The 20,271-nt window shown below is 44.5% G+C and overlaps 1 protein-coding gene across 1 annotated transcript in view; it reads right to left on the reverse strand.

Annotated features, from left to right (window-relative positions):
* KAT6A (lysine acetyltransferase 6A) overlaps positions 1-20,271 on the reverse strand; it is a gene marked incomplete in the record, with an annotated part of 2,696,607 nt that overhangs the window by 1,864,196 nt on the left and 812,140 nt on the right. The window contains 1 exon segment of the mRNA XM_044082986.1: positions 3,361-3,442. Within this exon segment, the coding sequence (XP_043938921.1) occupies positions 3,361-3,442 (82 nt within the window).

The following is a 20,271-nucleotide window of genomic DNA, read 5'->3' on the forward strand; positions in this document are numbered from 1 at the left end:
AGAAAGACAGATCCAGTATGGGCCTCCACTCTCCTTTTCCTGGAACCAGAAAAAGATGAAAAGAATCCTATTGGTTCTATGGTGCCTTGAGACTACAGATTCTGTAGGATGGGAGGCAGCAGATTTATAATGGTTGTGGGGAGGAGGTGGCAAGTCTTTGAAGGGAGGGAGCTCCTTCTAGGCCATACTACAACCTTGCTTGATGATGCTGAGTACCCACTTGCCTGTAATAATTTTTTCCACTAATGGTTTTAGTTTATTTGGGATATTTTGCAATCACCCTAATGATGATGGACATCAGCTGGGTATAACAGTCCTTTGCTTCTTATGCTTAGTCAAACACACTGCTTGTGCTGTGCTGATGAGGTCCAAAAGGCAGAAATATGCATATCCACCGCTAGTAGGGTTTAGCTTTATTGGCCTGAAATTGTCAATTAAAAAGATGTGACAAGTCATGGATATTCAGAATCGCCAATTAGCTGAAACACCTGGTGTTCATAAGTGTCATTTGCAAATATTCCATGTACCTCTGACTCAAGCTTGAGAGGTCACTCATTGGAAGTTCCAGCTTGGCTGGAGTTTTCATTTAGTTTTTACAGTATAGAATGGGATGAATAAGTCTTTTTGAAAGGGGGTGGGTTGAAGAATGGGGAAAGAAGACAGTCACACTGAATCATCTGAGAAGGCAGAACTCCCACATCTGGGGTCCCTTCCACGTTTCTCTACTTTTTTTTTGGGTGCATTTGTGTTACTGAGGCCTATGATGTCTTAAGAAAAGAAGTGGACTTTGCCAGGTAATTCCTCTGGCATCTGGGCAAAAAGATGAGCAGATCTGTCTGCAGTCCTTCATAGTTTTATCTTGTTCTTGCAAGGTTTTGAAAAGGCAAGCTACCTGTTCACCAAAGAGGAGGTTACTGTTAAGAGCTGAATCTAGGAGCTTAGAATTAAAACCTTCATGTAGCGGCTGGTTGCGTAACAAGGTGCATCTCCTAATGACTGAGTTGGTAGCAGCTACTCTGGAAGAAGCCTTAGTGTCATAGCTGCATTTTACACTATCCCTAGCTACCTGCGTGGTTTGACTGACCACAAAGTTTGCTGTTTGGAATCCAAGCTTGGCATGACAACAGCAGCCTTGTTTAGATTACCAAGGAAAGACAGAAGACTAAGTCATCTGTGTCTGGTAAATAATGGCCCTGAAAGCCCACCACCCCCCATAAAAGAAAAAAAAAACTAACCTAACCATGGCCCTGTTGTCCTTATCTGAGGGTAAGGACACTATAATTAAGTAGGAATCTGGATGGTTTGCCTGAAGCTGAACAGATGACTGAAGAGTCAGCTACAAGATTCTTAAAAAGAAACAAGTTCCGCTAGAAATTTGTAGAAACAGTCGGGTCTTTTGGGAGCTATGGACCAAGAATCTGGAGCAGAGGAAATGGTCGCAAAAGCATCCAGAAAGACCTCCAGGACTATAACAGGGGAAAGGGTAGGGGTGCCCAATTCTGACAGGCTGAAGTATCATTTTTGAAAATCAAAAATATGGTTAGACTCCCACTCAGTGTTTCTGCATATTTACAATGGTCTCTCCAAAGGATGTGTTTCACACAGAAGTTTCAGGTGAAAGTAACTAGTCACCATCTGAGGGTACCTGTCCTGGAGAATGAATCTGAGAACAGTGAGCAAAAGTGTGGTCCATCAGATTCTGAGATATCCTTTTCATCTTCAGAAAGACTCCACAGTAATTTTCTATGGAGTGTGAAGAGGAGCTGAAAATAATGGTGGCTTAAGGGCCATAATGGACCTGAACAGACCCTGAGAGAAATTTGTCCACTCCTCCTGCCCAGCAGCAGGAGGAGGAGAAAACATGCCTAGTTTAGTCACTTTTTCTTTGGGGTGAAGTTTGCATGAATCAAGCATGGAGGATCTTGACCTCTGGCACACCTCAATTTTCTAGGGACTCTTCCTGTACTAAAATGTGATGTCTTTTGGGCCACCATGAGAATGATCCATGGTTCCCCCCTTCTCTGATGCAATAGCAGACTATTCAGATGTGTTCATGAAGGCAAACTAGAGCATAATGTCTTTGGTACAAAGGGCTGGCAGATGGAACAAGATCTGTAGTCATGTTCTGTGTTCTAAGCAGAAAACACAGTGGCTGTTGAGGTCTTTGTAGAGTACATGCTGACTACACTCACACATACCCCTATTAGGTGACACCTAATAAAAATCACAGCAAAACAGCTTTAACAGGGAATGCCTGAATCCAAGGCAGCTTTCAGCACAAATGACACACAAAGATCATCAAACCAACGGGTGCAAGACCTGAATTCAGGCTGGAGGAAAGAGTGAGGATTTATGCTTATACATCCGCTTATATACCCCTATACTTACGGGCTGTCATACATCAGACATGTGGCTCTAGGAAGGTTAAGGAGGCACCTCAGTCGGTTGTCAGTGGTGAAAACGCATCCGTTTTGAATATTGCACAACTGATTTCGGTCAGGATATGCATTGGAGACAAAAGGAGTCAACACAGCCCAGCAACTGAGCAACATTGCAGGATCAAAACAGATTTCCCCCGCAAGCAAGGGCAGTTGTGATTTTTTAGAAAAGCTATGTTAGAGTACATAACAGTTTTGTATTCAGCTGTTACACACCAACTGCAGAGTGGGAATGAAGATCCAGAGCAGTCAACCTTTCTGAAATAGCAATCTAATTACCTACTTTTGGGGGGGGGGGGGGAAGTCTCCCATTTCTGTCACGTGTCACCCTCACAATGTTCAGTTGGAGACGGCATCAAATCAATGATCTTTTAAAGTTTAGCTATCCTAATTTGTTCCTGCCACAATTTACACCAACTGCCACAATTGACACCAACCACCACAAGGAGAGAAAACATTTTGGTTAACAGTGGCAAATGTATCAAAAGCCAGATGATATGGAAGATGTTGCCACAAAGTAGCAGTCAGAGTTTTTTCTGTTTTGTTAAACTAAGCCTACGCTGTTAAGATCCTCCTACTTGAAAGGCACGGCCCCTCTCCAACTTGCTTATTTCCATGCTAGATTTTCTGGAGCTGGGATGACAATCCATGCTAGTGCAAAGTATGGGAAATGTACCAATCAATGACAAAGGACCAAATCTGCAATGGATCTCTTCCCCCATCTACCACACTCAAGGACATCTGGCTTGTAATTTTGCTTGGAATTGTCAATTCAACTAGCAAAAACAAACACACCAACATTTTCTTTAACTCTGAATTATTTCAGCATGGAACCCACTTGCATCAGTTAATTTGTTTGCTGATCCCTGGATGCTCTTTCAAATACTTTAGATTCGCTTTCATATTTAGGAAGTATCCCTACCTTTCGGCATTCGTAAAAGAGGTGGGTTGCAGCACTCCATATGAAACCCCCGGTCACAGGAGTCACAGAACAACATGTTATCCTGAAATGAAAAGAAGCCTTAAGTAATGTGAGTAGCAATGATCACAGCATTGTGTTCTGTAACGTATTATTCAAAACTGATGCAACTACTGTTAATTCAACAGAATACTTCAACTACAGTTCATAAAGGAACCACGCTACAAGTTATCGTGAAGTACAGAAATAAAAAAAAGTTATGAACTTACCATGATGTTCCATCTGTGTTGTCCATTTTCATTCCTCCCCGACTGATGGGTTCGGATTAGGGTTGCCAGATTTATAAATGGCCAGGTAGGGACCAAAAAAAAAAAAGTTTAAAGGTCTGGTCTTTCATGAAACTGCCTGCTGTTTCACATTAAACAGAAGTGGCTCCACCTTGCGCTCTACGACTGGACCGTATGCTGGTAGACAAGCCAATCAAAAAATCACACAAAGGAGGCTGTTTTGCCGGGATTTGAACAGGAAGTGCGGGACTCAAGAATGGGCTGCTGATTTCAGGACAGTCCTGCTCAAAGCAGGGACACCTGGCAACCTTGGTTTGGATCCAACTTACAACAGTTTAAACATGGTCTCCTTTATGCACTCAAAATTGGGACAACCAAATAGTTGGTCAGATATTCTAATGGATTTGGTTTTGCCAGGTAGAATCTTAACTACTTGCGAATGTCTAGAAAATATAGCAACCTTTCTTCCTGTTCTGTGGGATGGGAAAGAGGGCAGGGATATTTATAGTCTGGTTAAGTGATCATTCATTCATAACTTCAGGCATGAATGAAGGGTTAGGTCAAGGTCACCCTGCCCTTGTGTAAATAAAGGCTGGGATGGTCATAAAGACCTGAAGTTCTGGGACTCTCCTAACTGAAGTGCCATAAATAGAATAATTTACCATGTGCAGAATTTGAGGTTTGCTGAGACTGCTGGATCAACAGGAGGCAAAGTAAGGTTTTTTAGCAAAAAGTTGAGATCCCAAGGAGGAATTATGGACTTCCTCGCTGAAATAAAACGCAGCATAGCACCCCTGTAAGGAATAACTCCAGGTGTGGACATGAGAAAGAATGATGGAAGAATATACCAGACCTGTATGCATGAGCTCACACATTTTAGTATGAAAGCAACCTGGGATTTGTTAGGGTCATGTCCATTCTTGTGGCTCCAAAAAAGAAAATTTCTTCCATTTGGTTATGAAGGATTTTTGAGTGGCGGAGTCTCTCAGCTTCTTGGAGAACCTTGATTACATCCTCTGAAAGGTGGTGCCTGTAAAGAATTAAAACCCAATCATCCACAGTGTTTGGTTCAGGGATGACAGGTTGGGGTGTAGTAATGACGCCTTCTGCTGGGTGATAAGATCCCTTGTTTGTGGTAGCCACCTCTTGTGAGGTGAAACGGAATAAACCAATTTCTTGGCCAGAAGGGGATCACTAGCTAGAGTTTTGGCTTTTCTTTTTTGGGCCTTTAGAAGAACCTTTGGGATGAGAAAGAGTGATGAGAAAAGGCAGAGATATCTCCCTGCCCACCAGACTGAAGAGGGAAGGGCCCCTGTTGCAAAAAAGGGGAAGTGCTGTTGGTTTTTGAGGCATATAGGTTTAATCTAAGGTGTCTCCAGTGGTTGGAGATGTCCATGAGAACCTGTCTTTTGAGGGCCCATTCATGAGGATCCTCCAAGGTCCTGCTTAATACGTCTGCCAACACACCGTCTTGTGATGGAATGTATGTGCCTACTAAACATGCTTTTGTGGGTGGCAATCTCCCAGGTGGTCTGTGCTAATCTACACAGTTGGCAAGACTTCGTTCCTCCTCATTTATACACCACATAACTGTGGTGTTGTCTGCCAACACTCTTAGGGTAGCTGGCCTCCAGACATGGGAAAAAAACTTGCAGGGCTTGAATGAGGGCCATCTCCTCCTTCATGTTGATGTGCTCCTTTAATAGTATTGGTTGTCATCTGCCCTGAGTCTAGTGTCACCTGTCCAGGCTCCCCATCCCTCCTCGTTCAAGGCATCTTTGTGCATTTCTTGAATTGGAAGTGGTGGGGTGAAGTGCAGTCCTGAGTTGAGCATCACTTGGTCCCTACACCATGAAGACTCTTTCCTGAAACAAGGTAACATCAGAATTACTGAGTTTAGAGAGGGTAAGAGTGTTGGGACTAAACTGTTTTCAGGTACCACTGGATTCCCCTCATATGCAGTCTGGCTACGAACACTAGAATAGTTGCTGCCATCAATTCTAATACACTTATTTCTCCTGCAGAGCTGAAGAAGGCCAAGCTGTGAAAGTAATCTGCAAGGCTCTGCGATTTTTTCTGTGGAAGGTTGTATCTTTATGGTGTTCAGTCTTCAGTCCGTGAAAACTATGTTCTGAGCTGGCTGCCAGAGGACTTCTTGCAGCTGACAGAAAACCCCAACTGCAAAGGAAGGGTGAGGGGTAGTGGGAGATGTTGCAAAAGTATTGGAGGACGGGGGCTTGTATTAACAAGCCATCCAGCTAGGAAAAATCTGGGATTCCTTGTGTTTGACTGAAGGTAATTAATGGTGCCAGACACTTTGTGAAAACTCTTAGGGCTATGGAAAACCCAAGAGGCAAAGCAGTAAAGTGAAAGTGAGATGATTCAGCAAAACTGTTTAGCAGAGAGATCTACCTACAGGTCTCCATTGCTCTTTTGTCCTTGATACTAGGAAAAGTCTGAAGTAAAAGCCCTTTCCCACAAATTCCTGGGGTACTGGTTCTATTGTACCTTGTGCCTGCAATTCCCATATGGTAAGTGGAAGCAGATGATTCTGGTAGTCAGGAGGGGGTGGCAAACCATTTAGAGTAAGGATTTCCATCTAGGGCATTGCATACCTTCTAATAATCAAAAGTTCCCATAGGTCTGGGGTAATTTCTTCCCAAGTGGAGATTAACTGGGTGACACTGAGAGTAGAAGTGTATGGATAGGAGGTAGGATGGGAGTGAAACTTAGTAGATAGTCACAGAGACTTGTCTCCAAAGGCCTCCCAGAAGAGGAATCTCTCTGTGGTGTGTCTGGGAATTTCTTTCTAGGGATCTTCCTATGTTTCTGGATGTGCCTCAGATCTCTAACAAAAGAGGTGGATTAATTCTTCTCATATGCAAGTACAGAGGTTAAAAGAAGCTGTCTGCAGACCATCTTTTCCCTGTTCTTGGAGGATTTTGAAAATACTGCTGCCCGAGATCCAAACAGGAGGTTTTTCACCTAAAGGGGTATCTACAATTCAAGCTTTCAAGTCTTCAGGCATAGGTTGATTGTGCAACCATGATACCTGAGGGCAGAACCAGTGGCAACTGCTCTGGATGAGGCCTCTACAGCATCATAACTACATTTAATGCTGTGTCTGGCTACTTCTGTAATCTGATTAAGACAACTGCTGATCAGAATTACTCCCTTGTGAATCCACCATACCTTTAAGGAATTGAAGATGGATATCAAATACTTGATCATTTGTGTTTGGTAATTTAGAGAGGTGTACACCTTTTTATGTCACCTATACATAGCCCTACTAATTTATGTCACCTATACATAGCCCTACTAACCTTATCTGAAGGGATGAAGGGCAGTAGCAATAGTAGTAACAGGTTCATCGAGAGAGAGAGACAGAGATATTGCAGAGTGGTCTGGCACAGGACTTTTAAACAAGAATTTAAGACAATCAAGGACTTTATAAAAATCTGTCTGCCTTTTGGGGGGCAGAAGGCTGCGAGACAGGGGCAGCAGAATTGCCTTGAAAGGCATCCAAGAAGGCCTCAAGTACAGGGGAAATTGGGGAAGGGGCAGGTGTAGCACCTTTACTGAACTTCTAACCTGCCTAGACTCCCACTCAAAATATCACATCATATTTAATATGGTCTTTCCAAAAGAAGCTTCTTCCATCAGAGTGTCAGAAAAAGTAAGTCTTCATCTTCTGAATGGAGCCGGTCGGGAAGTGGATTTAAGATGAATATGCCATGGAATGATGTGAATCTGAAGCCTCTCAGTCTTCAGAAGATGCTGAAATCAACCTTATGTTGAGGGGTTGGGGGTGCTGGGAAATAAAAGGATGGCTTCAGGGCCATAACAAGGGAGTGTTGGGAAATAAAAGGATGGTGGCTTCAGGGCCATAACAGCTTTGTACAGGCCTTAAGAGAAGTCTATTCATTCCTTCTCTCTGGGGGAGAGGGGGTTACATTTTTATTTTTTGGCATGACATCAACCTGAACTAAGCCTGGTGGTTCAGATACCTGACATACCTCAATAAGTTTACCTGGGATCTCCTCCCTAACTAATATCTGGAAATGCCTTATCAAATCTCAGAGGTATGTGGTTCAGTTCTACTTGAAGATTAGTCATAAAATCCATTGATGGGGTCTCAGAGGGCATCTAAGAATGAACCGGACATGCCTCAGGTTCTGAAATTTCAGCTGGTACAGAGTCAGAAAGAGAACAATTTCTGGCTTTAGTTTTTAAAGCTTTTTCTTAACAGTATGTCTGGGGCAAGCAGAATCTGTCATGTTGGAGTGGGCCAAGCGTTTGTTAGCTCTCCAAAAAAGTACTGAGCGAGGACAAATGAGATCAAAACATGTTGATTACAAATAAAGTACAGTTTTGTACCTACCATAAATGTAGATGTTCGAGTGCTAAAACAGCTGCAGTAATCACATATGGGTTCTCTGCCGTCAGGCGGGTCCTCGGTCGGCCGAATTCCAAAGTCTTGGTCCGGCATCGGTGGTTGCCCCCTCTTCCCTGACGTCAGCGCGACAGGGGTATAGAAGTTACAGCAGACACCATATTCTCCAGTCTTTCTTGCCCCAGATGTCAGATGCCCCCAAAGGAAGGCAATAGATAAATTATATATATATATATATATATATATATATATATATATATATATATATATATTCAAGCAATGCAATGTTATCAAAAAAGAGTAGTTGCAAGCAAATACACCATAGGAGGATAACCCAAAATAGGTTGTATGAGGAGGTGTTAGCCACTAGTCCTATACCTAAAGGGGAAGGAGGGAGGGAAACCTGTACTGCAGCTGTATTAGCACTCTAACATCTACATTTATGGTAGGTACAAAACTGTACTATGTTCATCGTGCATACAGCTGCAGTCATCACACATGGGTAGAATCCCAAAGCTACGCACAGGGTGGTAGGTACTAGGTAGAAAGTACAGTTTTGTACCTACCATAAATGTAGATGTCCGATAGGAATGCATCTGCAGTCCTTACAAATGGGTTGTCCTGTCGTCAGGCAGCCCTTTGGTCGGCCGGATTCCAAAGTCTGGGTCTGGCCTCGGCTGGTGTCGCACTTCACCCGACGTCATAGCTGCAGTTATTCGGGTATAAAGGCATCAGCCGACGCCATCTTCCTCAGTGTTTCTTGCCCCAGATGCCAGGTGCCCTCTAGGAAGGCTAAATTTGGATAAATGCAATGATTCCAAATAGTAGAGAGCAACAAAAAATAAGCATGTATGTACATATATATATATATATATATATATATATATATACAAACAAATACACCATAATAGATTCCCCCAGCTAGCTACAAGATGGGCAAATACCCTAGGAGTACCACAGAGGGGAAGGAGGGTGGGTAATCCTGACCTGACTGCAGATGCATTCCTATCGGACATCTACATTTATGGTAGGTACAAAACTGTACTATGTCCTTCAAGGATGCATCTGCAGTCCTTACAAATGGGTAGAATACCATAGCCAAACTGGGGGAGGAGGAGAAATGAAATTATGGTGTAGTTAAGATCCCTTGCAAAACAGCAGTGGCAAAACCAGCTCGGGATCTAGAGTATAAAGGTAAATTATAATGCTTGGCAAATGTATGCACGGAGCTCCAAGTAGCAGCCTCAAAAATGTCTTTGGTAGCCACTCCTCGAAGAAAAGCTGTGGTAGTGGCTGTAGCCCTTGTAGAGTGAGGTCTGATGTTTTCTGGAGTTTTCTTCCCATGGTAGGAGTAACAAAATCTAATGCAATTTCCTATCCACTTAGAGATTGTCTGTTTTGAAATTGCTTTTCCTTCCATTCCTTTTGCATATGCTACCAGTAGCTGGTCAGTTTTTCTATTGCTCTTGGTCCTGTCCAGGTAGTAGCGTAATTGTCTATGCACATCCAAGGTATGCAGCAGTCTTTCTCCCCTGTTCTGTGGGTTGGGGAAGAATGTAGGTAGGTGGATAGCCTGATTCAAAGATACTTTGGAGACCACCTTAGGCATAAAAGTAGGATTTGTTCTCATGGACACTATCTTGATGTAAGACCAGGAAGGGCTGTACTGCCATTAATGCCTGTAGCTCAGATACCCTTCTTGCTGAAGTGATTGCCAGTAGGAAAGCAGTTTTCCATGATAAGTATTATAATTCTGCTGTTGCTGCTGGTTCAAATGGAGGGAGTGTCAATTTTTCTAGTACAAAGTTCAAGTCCCATGCTGGCAATGGTGGCTTCCTAGGTGATTTTACATTTTTAATTCCTCTCAGAAACTGCCCGAGCAGAGGATGTGAGAAGAGTGGAGGATCCAAGTCGTATTCTGCTGAAATAGCTGATGCATTAATCTTAATGGAAGAATAGGACAGGCCTTTGTGGAAGAGCTCTGCCAAGTATTCCAGGATGTTGGCTATGTTTACTAGTGACACATTCTCTCCTCTAGCATTACTCCAAATGGAATATCTTTTCCATTTTGCTGAATAATTTTTCCTTGTTGAGGGTCTGCGAGACTCCAAGATAATGTCTTTAACCCTTTGTGATAGATTTGGGTTATTTGTTCTCATGCAATGTTCCAGGCAGTTAGCTGCAGTGTTTTCAGGTTTGGATGCAGGGAGTTGTAGTTGTTCTGTGTTAACAGCAAGGGAACAATGGGTAGGGGCCATATTTGTTCCCGAGACATGCTCCTCAGTAATGGGTACCAATGTTGTCTTGGCCAGTCTGGAGCTATCAGAATGATCCTTGGACGGTCCTCTTTGATCTTCAATAGCACCTTGTGCATCAAAGGAAGTGGTGGGAATGCATATGCTGTCAGGTTTTTCCAACTGAAAGATAGGGAGTCCACCTTCCAAGCAAGAGGGTGGTACGTCCTTGTGCAGAATTTCTTTAGTTGGTGATTGTGTGGGGATGCAAATAAGTCTATTTGTGGTAGTCCCCATTTTCTTGTAATGGTTTTGAAGATGTCCAGGTGCAGCATCCATTCGTGGGCATCCGTGGTAGTCCTCCTTAGTATGTCTGCCAGAATGTTTTCTTTTCCTGGTACAAAAATTGCTTGTAACTGAATGTTGTGACTCAGGGCCACATTCCAGAGGTCCATTGCCATCCGGCATAGAGGGTACGAATGTGTGCCTCCCTGTTTGTTGATGTACCACATAACTGTGGTGTTGTCTGTCCTTATCAACAGTTGACCTTGTCGAAGAAATGGTCTGAATGTCTGAATTGCCATTTTTACTGCCAGCATTTCCTTTTGATTTATGTGTAGGTGCAGCTGGTCTTGAGTCCATAAACCTTGTATGCACTTGTCCAGCACGTGGGCCCCCCAACCGAGGTCTGAGGCGTCCGTGGTGATGGTTTGGCTTGGTTGAGTGTTGTGGAAGGGCAATCCTTTGTTTGATTGACAGGCCTGAGCCCACCATTGGAATTCTTGCTTCAGGCATGGAATTATTGGAATTTGGGTTTCTAGGCTGTGCTTGTGCTGAGACCATAAATTCCTTAGGTACCACTGTAACTTTCTCATATGCAGTCTGGCATGTGGAACCAATATTATGCAGGATGCCATGAAACCCAAGGCTTGCAGGACTTTTCTTGCTGTTAGATGGTTCTGCTTTGTTAATGCCAAGAAGTATAGAGGGAGTTGCTCCTGTTTTTCTACGGTTAGGCATGCCATTTGCTTCGATGTGTCCAGCTCTGCACCCAAGAAGGTTATCCTTTGGGATGGTATCAGCCTTGACTTTTTTATATTGACTGTGTATCCCAGGGCTTGTAGTAAGTAAATGACCCTTTTCAAGTCTTCTGTTAACTTGATTTTGTTGTCCGCTTGTATCAGGCAGTCGTCCAGGTAAGGGTAGATTTGGATTCCCTGGAGCCTGCAATGAGCAATTACTGATGCCAGGCATTTCGTGAACACTCTGGGCGCAGTAGATATGCCAAAGGGCAATGCTGAGAATTGATAATGCTCTGATCCTGCAAGAAATCTGAGGTATCTTCTGCAATTTGGTCGTATGGGGACGTGCAGGTATGCCTCCTTGAGATCTAGAGTTACCAGCCAAGACTCCTTGCCCAGCATGGGAAGAAGCTGCTGTAGGGTCAGCATTTTGAATTTTGGAACAATGAGGAATGTGTTTAAAGCGGACAGGTCGAGAATAGGTCTCCATTTGCTTTCTTTTCTTGGTACCAGGAAGAGTCTGGAGTAAAATCCCTGTCCTTGCTCCATAGATGGTACCTTTTCCACAGCTCTCATTTTTAATAATTGAGTTATTTGTTTTAGAGCTTCTGCCTTTTGATTTGGAGGTAGGTTTGGCATTCCTCTCTTCCCTGGTAGAGTATGGAAGTGAAACCTGTAACCTTGATCTATTGTCTGCAAAATCCACTTGTCTCTTGTGATGTAATGCCAGTTTACTGAAAATAAAGCTAGCTTCCCGCCCAAGGGTGCTTCTAGTTGTTCCCTGGTAGGCGGTGCTAGAGGCAAGTCACTGTGATTGTCCTGTAGTAGTGGTGGTGGCTGTGTCTGTGGCTGCACCTCGCTGGTTGTTACCCTGCCACTGGCGTCCCCTGTAGGCACCCCTGGATTGACTTCGGCCTCTTGAACGCCTATTCCTGCCTCTCTGGGCCCTGGAGGAGTCTGGAAAGGACCAATTCTTGGAGGGCCAATTCCTGCTAAACCTTGGTGGTTGGACCTGTAAGAAATCTTTCACTGTTTGGACAGATTTTGCTTTCTCTTCCATCTTCTTCAGCACCTGTTGTGCAGGAGAGCCAAACAAATTGATCTTGTCCATGGGAGCATCTAGTAATTTTGATTTCACATGGTCTGGTAAGGTCTGCTCTTTTAGCCATGCACGCCTTCTGATAACTGTGCCAGTCATGGCTGATCTAAAGGAAGCCTCCAGTGCATCATAGCCGCATTTTAAGGAATGGTTACTGACCTGCTGAATGTTATGCACCATTTCCTGAACAGATTTTTTGTCTAATGGTTCATCCGAGGACAGCTTTTTGGTTAACTGGTCTAGCATAAATTCTTGATACTGGATCATGTGGAATTGACAGTTCAATGCTCTAGCTGAAAGAGTAGCAGAAGTGTAAACTTTTTTACCCCATCTCTCTAAGGATCTGGAGGGGGTTTTTGGCAGAGGTAGCTGCTACAGCCTTAAGACCCTGGGAGATAGTCTCGGGATCTGCAAAAGGAGCCTTGTACAAATGGTAATGTGTGTCCGGGACCCTGTAGTACCTATCGGGCTTAGTAGGGGCCGGAGGAAGTGAATCAGGAGGAGTACGAGCATCATTAAATGCATCATCTACAACAGAGAGAACTGGAGGTATGGCTAAAGGCCTATGTTGGGGTAAATGCAGAAAAGTTCTAAGCCTCTTTCTAGAGTCTGAAAAATCCTGGCCCTGCCACTGAAATGGTTCCCTCATAGCATGTAAGGTTTCCCCAAAGGAAAATTCCTCAGGCGGAGAGGCAGAAGGGATGGACTCTTCGGCATCAGAGTCTTCATAAGGAGAGAAAGAAGCCTCTGGAGGGTTTGTATTTGTATTATCTGAATCATCAGAAGAATCATCTGTAGAAACTGGCTCAGGGGGCTCTGCTCTAGGCCTCTTCTCTGGAGGTGGGTGAGAGGCCCTGTCTGTGTGAGATTGGGATCCCCGGATTAAAGATATGAGATCCTCTGCTAGACTAAGCATTTGTGAACTAGAGCTAGGCCTGTGAAAGGGGGTCTTAGCAGGCACAGATTTAGTAGATTTAGCTGCTTTAGCCCTGGCAAAAGCCTTAATGGACATGGATGCAGGTGGCCTAGCAGCTCCACGTGCAGGGGCAGAGATATCCAAGGGGATAGTGTCAGATAATTCCTGAGAAACTGCAAGAGCAGGAGGGATATCAGAAGCAGATTCCACGAGGTTGGAAGAGGCCTCGGTAGGAGGTACGTTTTCGGCTGAAGGAAGAACCGCTTGCTCGGTTTCAGCCGAAACCGAGACACTCGCGGTTGGCCTAATCGCGGTTTCGGCCGAAACCGCAGACCGCGAGTGTCGGTCCTTTTCCTTGCGCTTTTTTGATATTTGCGAAGTCGGAGGATCCGACGGCATAATGTAAGCAAAATCGGAGCCGAAAAACTCCTCAGCAAATTCCGACCGACGTCTAAGCGTCCGTCGGTTAAAAGAAGCACAGGCTAGACAAGCTGCTACGTCGTGGTCTGGGCCTAAACAAGGTAAGCATAAGAGTGGAAATCTTTATGAGGTATTTGTTTCCCACAAGTTAAACAGTTATTCACTTTTTCTGACATCGGCTGAGGCAAGAAAGAGTCCCCAACGGGGTACTTAGCTTTTTAGAAGTCTTCGGTAGTAGTAGAAGTATTCGGTAGTAGTAATCTCTGGTTCTGACCGACCGGCACTTGCGAACTGCTTCTGCTTCGGGCGCCACGTGGCAAGAAAGACTGAGGAAAATGGCGTCGGCTGATGCCTTTATACCCGAATAACTGCAGCTATGACGTCGGGTGAAGTGCGACACCAGCAGAGGCCAGACCCAGACTTTGGAATCCGGCCGACCGAAGGGCTGCCTGACGACAGGACAACCCATTTGTAAGGACTGCAGATGCATCCTTGAAGGACATCTGGGATGAGCCAGAATGCCCTGCAACACAGCAGTAGCAAAGCCTGCTCTAGTTTTGGAATATAAAGGCAGGTGGTAGTGTCTAGTGAAGGTATGCACAGAACTCCAAGTGGCTGCCTCCAAGATATCTTTGGTAGGAACTCCTCTGAGGAAGGCTGTGGAGATAGCTGTGGCCCTGGTGGAGTGTGGTCTCATGCCTACAGGGACAGATTTCCCATGATAGGAGTAACAAAAACGTATGCAGCGGCCTATCCATTTAGAGATTGTCTGTTTGGTAACGGGCTTCCCTTGAGCTCCTACAGCGTAAGACACAAAAAGTTGTTCTGATTTCCTGAAAGGCTTTGTTCTGTCCAAGTAGTAACATAGCTTTCTATGGATGTCTAAGTAATCTAGCAGCCTTTCCCCTTTGTTTTGAGGATTGGGGTAAAAGGTAGGCAAGTGTATGGCTTGATTTAAAGCTACCTCAGATACCACTTTAGGCATAAATGACGGGTTGGTTCGAAGGGAAACCCTGTCCTGGTGGAAGATAAGAAAGGGCTGCACAGCCATGAGGGCTTGAAGTTCCGAAACCCTACGAGCTGAGGTAATGGCCAGAAGGAATGCTGTTTTCCAGGACAAGTATTGCAAGTCTGTTGACGCAGCTGGTTCAAAGGGAGGCAATGTTAATTTTTCTAGGATGTAATTAAGATCCCAGGCTGGCACTGGTTGTTTCCTTGGTGGTCTTATATTCTTAGCCCCTCTGAGGAATTGCCTTAAAAGTGGGTGAGAGAATAACGTGGATCAGTGTTGAATTCTGCAGAAATGGCTGAGGCATGGATTTTTATGGAAAGTGCTTTTTTTATCAAAGTGCAGACGAGGGCTAGAAGAACGTACTTGGAACCAACAGCCAGGGAGTTCTTTTGATGTACTGATCGTCTGATGAAGTCAAGAAGTTGACGAAAACGCGCTTTTTTTGTTTGTTAATGGATTAAGGCGTTTACGTGCTTTTGGTCTTGTTTGGAAGCCTTTCCACAATATATTTTGTATAATAAACGTGATTGACTTTATTTCCTGGTGGCGAGAGGTCTGTCTTCGTGACTGCTGCTTGTTTTTGTGGTTCTAGATACTGTAATACCTGAAGCAGATTCAGTTTTCTAGGGTCCTGTCTTTTCTCATTCCAAGAGCAAAACCGTTTCCACTTTGCGGAGTAAGTCTTCCTAGTAGATGGCCTTCTGGCCTCCAGAATGACATCCTGCACCTCTTTGGAGAGTAGTGTCTGCTGTGGTGTTAAGGAATTTTCCATGCAGCAAGATTGAGTGTTTTTAGCTGACTGTGAAGAGTTTTGTAGCTGTGCTGAGTCAGTAGAAGAGGTATTAAAGGTAGAGGCCAGGGAGGAGTATGTGTTAGGCTCCTTAGGAGTGGGTACCAGTGCTGCCTTGGCCAGTCTGGAGCTATCAGTATCATCTTCAGTCTGTCTGCTCTTGCTTTCAAGAGTACTTTGGATAGGAGGGGCAGACGTGGAAAAGCATACACTGTCCATGCTGTCCAACTGAATGACAGGGCGTCCACCCGGTTCCTGTGGGAGGCGAAAAGATCTATGTCTGGCCTTCCCCACGCTTGGATTATCTTTGTAAACACCTGTGAATGCAGCTTCCATTCGTGTGGGTCTGTCACTTTTCTGCTTAGATTGTCTGTCAGTGTGTTTTCCAAACCTGGCAAGTACTGTGCTTGAAGTTCGATTTGGCATTCCAGAGCCAAGCTCCAAAGTGTCATGGCTAGTCTGCACAGGGGATATGAATGTGTTCCTCCTTGTTTGTTTATGTACCACATTACTGTGGTGTTGTCTGTTCTTATCAATAATTGTCCTGGATGCAGGAGGTCCTTGAATGCTGTAATTGCATTTATCACTGCTAGCATTTCTTTTTGATTGATGTGAAGGTGCTTTTCCTTTTGGGACCATTTGCCCTGAATGCACCTGCCTGTCATGTGTGCCCCCCAGGCGTAATCTGAGGCGTCTGTCGTGATGACTTGATTTGCTTGAGGCTTGCAGAATGGAAGACCTGTGTTTGCTTGACATGCTTGGGCCCACCATAGAAATTACTTTTGCAAACATGGAATTATTGGTAGTATTGTTTCCAAATTGTGGCTGTGTTGAGACCATAGGCTTTTTAGGTACCACTGAAGTTTTCTCATATGCAACTTTGCACATGGGATTAAAAGAATGCAGGATTTTCCTTGCAGTAAGCCTGGTACAATTTGCTAGTGTTTTGAAGTACTGATTTAGTTGCCCTTGTTTTTCTGGCGTAAGGTAGGCCATCTGGGTGTTTGTGTCCAAGTTGGCACCCAGGAAAGTTATTTTCTGAGATGGTGACAGCCTGGATTTCTCTTTGTTGATTGTGTATCCCAGAGAATTCAGTAACAGTGTTGCATAAGCCAGATGTTCCAGAAGAGTGTGCTTGCTGTCCGCTTGGATCAGGCAGTCCAAATAAGGGTATATTTGTATCCCTTGAAGTCTGCAGTAGGCAACTACTGATGCCAGGCATTTTGTGAATACTCTGGGCGCAGTAGATAAGCCAAAGGGCAATGCAGAGAATTGATAGTGGATTGAACCTGCAAGAAATCTGAGGTATCTTCTGCAGCTTTGTCTGATTGGGACATGCAGGTATGCCTCCTTGAGGTCCAATGTTACCAGCCAAAACTCCTTGCCCAGCATGGGAAGAAGCTGCTGTAAGGTGAGCATCTTGAATTTTGGTAAGAGTAGAAATATATTTAGGATGGATAAGTCCAAAATAGGTCTCCAGTCGGTTCCTTTTCTTGGTACCAGGAAGAGTCTGGAATAAAAACCTTGACCTTGTTCGTAAGTAGGAACCTCTTGAATGGCTTTCATGTCCATGAGTTTTGTAATTTGTATTTGCACCTCTGCCCTTTGATTGTGTGGCAGGTTTGGCATGCCTCTCATTTTTGGAAGAGTGTGAAAATGAAATTTGTAGCCTCTGTTTATTATGTCCAGGATCCATTTGTCTGTTGTGATAATCTGCCAATTTCTTGAAAATAGTGCCAGCTTCCCTCCCAAGGGGGCTGCCAGCTGAGATTTGCTTGGCATAAGGAGAAAGTCATTGGGTTTGGTTTCAGTGTTGTTGTGCACTGTCTTCGCCACCTCTTGGTGCTTGAGATTGCCATTGTCTGCCTCTATGTCCTTGAGATTGTCCTCTGCCCCTTGAGCGCCTATATCTACCTCTTTGGGGCTTGTCCGTGGCTGGAAAGGACCAGTTTTTTGAAGGCCAATTTCTGCTAAAACGAGGTGGCTGTACTTGTAGAAAAGCCTTGACAGTTTGCATAGATTTAGCTTTTTCTTCCATTTTCTGTAGTATCTCCTCAGCATTAGTACCAAACAGCATATCCTTTTGTAAAGGAGCATCTAGTAGCTTGGCTTTAACATGATCAGGCAACTTTGTTCCCTAAGCCAGGCATGTCTACGAATGACTGCTCCTGTAGCAGCAGCTCTACTTGAGGCCTCTAAGGCATCATAACCACATTGTAAGGTGTGTTTACCCACTTGTTCTGCACTATGCATCATATCCTGCAATTCCTTCAAATCTGGTTGTTCAGGTTGAGACAGTTTGTTTCTTAATTGTGATAACAGAAACTGTTGATATTTAAGCATATGGAACTGACAATTTAAGGCCCTCATGGCTAGGGTGGCCGAGGTGTATACCTTTTTCCCCCCACCTTTCTAAGGATCTAGATTCTCTTTCAGAAGGTAAAGGGTTCTTGGCAGTAGAGGCCTTCATTCCCTTGGGACCTTGAGAAATGGTTTCAGGATCAGCATTATGGCTTTTGAAAAGAAATTGGTGAGAGTTAGGGACTCTGCAGTACCTATCAGGCTTGACTGGTGCAGGAGGCAGGGAATCAGGATTTAGACAAGCCTCCGAGTAAACATCATCAAGTATGTCCAGGACAGGAGGTATAGCCAGAGGTCTGTGTTGAGGTAACAAAAGAAATTCCCTAAGCCTTTTCTTGGAATCAGAAAGTCTTGGCCTTCCCAATGGAAGTGCTCCCTCAAGATGTGCAAGGTTTCCCCAAAAGAGAAATCCTCTGGGGGAGATACAAAAGGAATGGACTGTTCTGCATCAGAATCTTCATAAGAGGAGTACGAGAGTTCCTCCACATCAGAATGTTCTGAGAAAATGGAACCCTGTTCAGAAGAGGGAGAGTCTTCCTCCACTCTGGGTCTCTTGTCTGGAGGGGGTTGGGAACCCCTGATATAGGAAATTAAATCCTCAGCCATTTTAAGCATCTGCCTTTTAGGCATGGGGCCTGGGGATGGGCCCTGTGCAACAGGCCTCTTGGGATGCATGGCTGATTTGGACTCAGTGAAGGCCTTAATAGTAAAGGAAGAAGAGGGTCTAAATACACCCTGGGTGGAAGTGGACCTGTCCACATTAGAAGGCTCAACACCCACTGTGGTTTCGGTGGTTGTAGTCTGAGTAAGGGCCGAGGTACCAGCGGTCTCGGGTACACAAGACACCACCAGGGAAGTGTCGTCGGTAGTCAGGGACTGCATAGGCGTCTCGCTGAGAACCGGACCACGTGTAGCCGGCTTTGGCGTTGTGTCGGTGGAGACTGCAGGCCTCACGTGTCGGTCTTTGTCCTTACGTTTTTTGGATAAAACGGTAGTCAGAGTATCCGATGACATTTTATAATCAAAGGCTTTACCAAAATAATGTTGGGCGAACTCCGCCCGACGCTTAATAGTGCGTTTATTGAAAGTCGCACAGAAGCGACAGCCCGAGACGTCGTGGTCTGGGCCTAAACAAGGTATGCAAAGGGAATGAAAATCCTTATGCGGTATTTGCTTCCCACAAGAAATACAATTGATAACTTTGTCTGACATCGGTCTGAGGCAAGAAAAGTTTCCCCAAAGGGGTACTTAGCTTTAAAGACGACTTCGGTTTCCAATTTTTTCGTAAATTCAGGAGCTGGCCGACCGGCACTTGCGAACTGCTTCTGCTTCGGGCACCGCGCGGCAAAAAAGACTGGAGAATATGGTGTCAGCTGTAACTTATATACCCCTGTCGCGCTGACGTCAGGGAAGAGGGGACAACAACAGACGCCGGACCAAGACTTTGGAATTCGGCCGACCGAGGACCCGCCTGACGGCAGAGAACCCATATGTGATTACTGCAGCTGTATGCACGATGAACATCTGGCAAATAAAATAGCCCTTGTAGTCATGTTCAGCTCCTAAATAGAAAAGACAATGGGTATGCAAGTCTTTATGAATTTGCTATCTGACTTGCACTTAACCCTACTAGCAGGCATCTAATACTCTTAAGCAAAAACGCTTTAGAAATATCAAAGAAAAGTTCCCAAATGGATTGTTTACTCAAAGCAACAGTACAACGACCAAACAGTCAGATGCATGACCTGCGCTTGGGCCGGAGGTGAGTGTCTGAGGAATTACACTGGTATGTCTGCCTATATACCCCTATGCTTATGAGTTGAAGTTACACATTGGATGTACAATCCTGGAAGGTAAATCTTTGGTATCCCAATCGAACAGCTGGGACAACTCGTTCATTATGAGAACTGCAATAGTAATTTTAGTCAGGATATCAGGCCATCATCTAAATTATTTAAATATATTCATGGGGGGACTAGGGAATAGAATGCTAATTGAAAGAACCACCACCAAAAGAGAAATTAAAGGTACACTTTACAGATAATTTTCTCCAAATGCAGTCAAACACCAAAGAAAGCTGCCCAAAGCACAAGTTGCTTTCATAGGTTCATAGGTAGGTAAGGTACTAGGCTATCGGCCCTAGGGCCCATACAAGCCTAGCCAAAAAATGTACTCTGGCTTTCGCCACCCAAGAAAATTATTTTCCTGTGCCCCTGTCGAGCAGAGCCACAGAAGTGATCCCCGGGGTGAATTTCCCATTTCCCATCCAATCAAGATTTTTCTTGAAGAGTGCTAATGAGGAGCTCTGTTTGACATAGGTAGTCTATTCCAGAGTATGGGAAGTCTCTGGGACAGGAATCTATCCCTCCAGCATGTTCTG

The sequence above is a fragment of the Protopterus annectens genome, chromosome 9.part0 (assembly GCF_019279795.1).
Source record: "Protopterus annectens isolate FY-2018-M chromosome 9.part0, PAN1.0, whole genome shotgun sequence".
Lineage (NCBI taxonomy): Eukaryota > Metazoa > Chordata > Ceratodontiformes > Protopteridae > Protopterus > Protopterus annectens.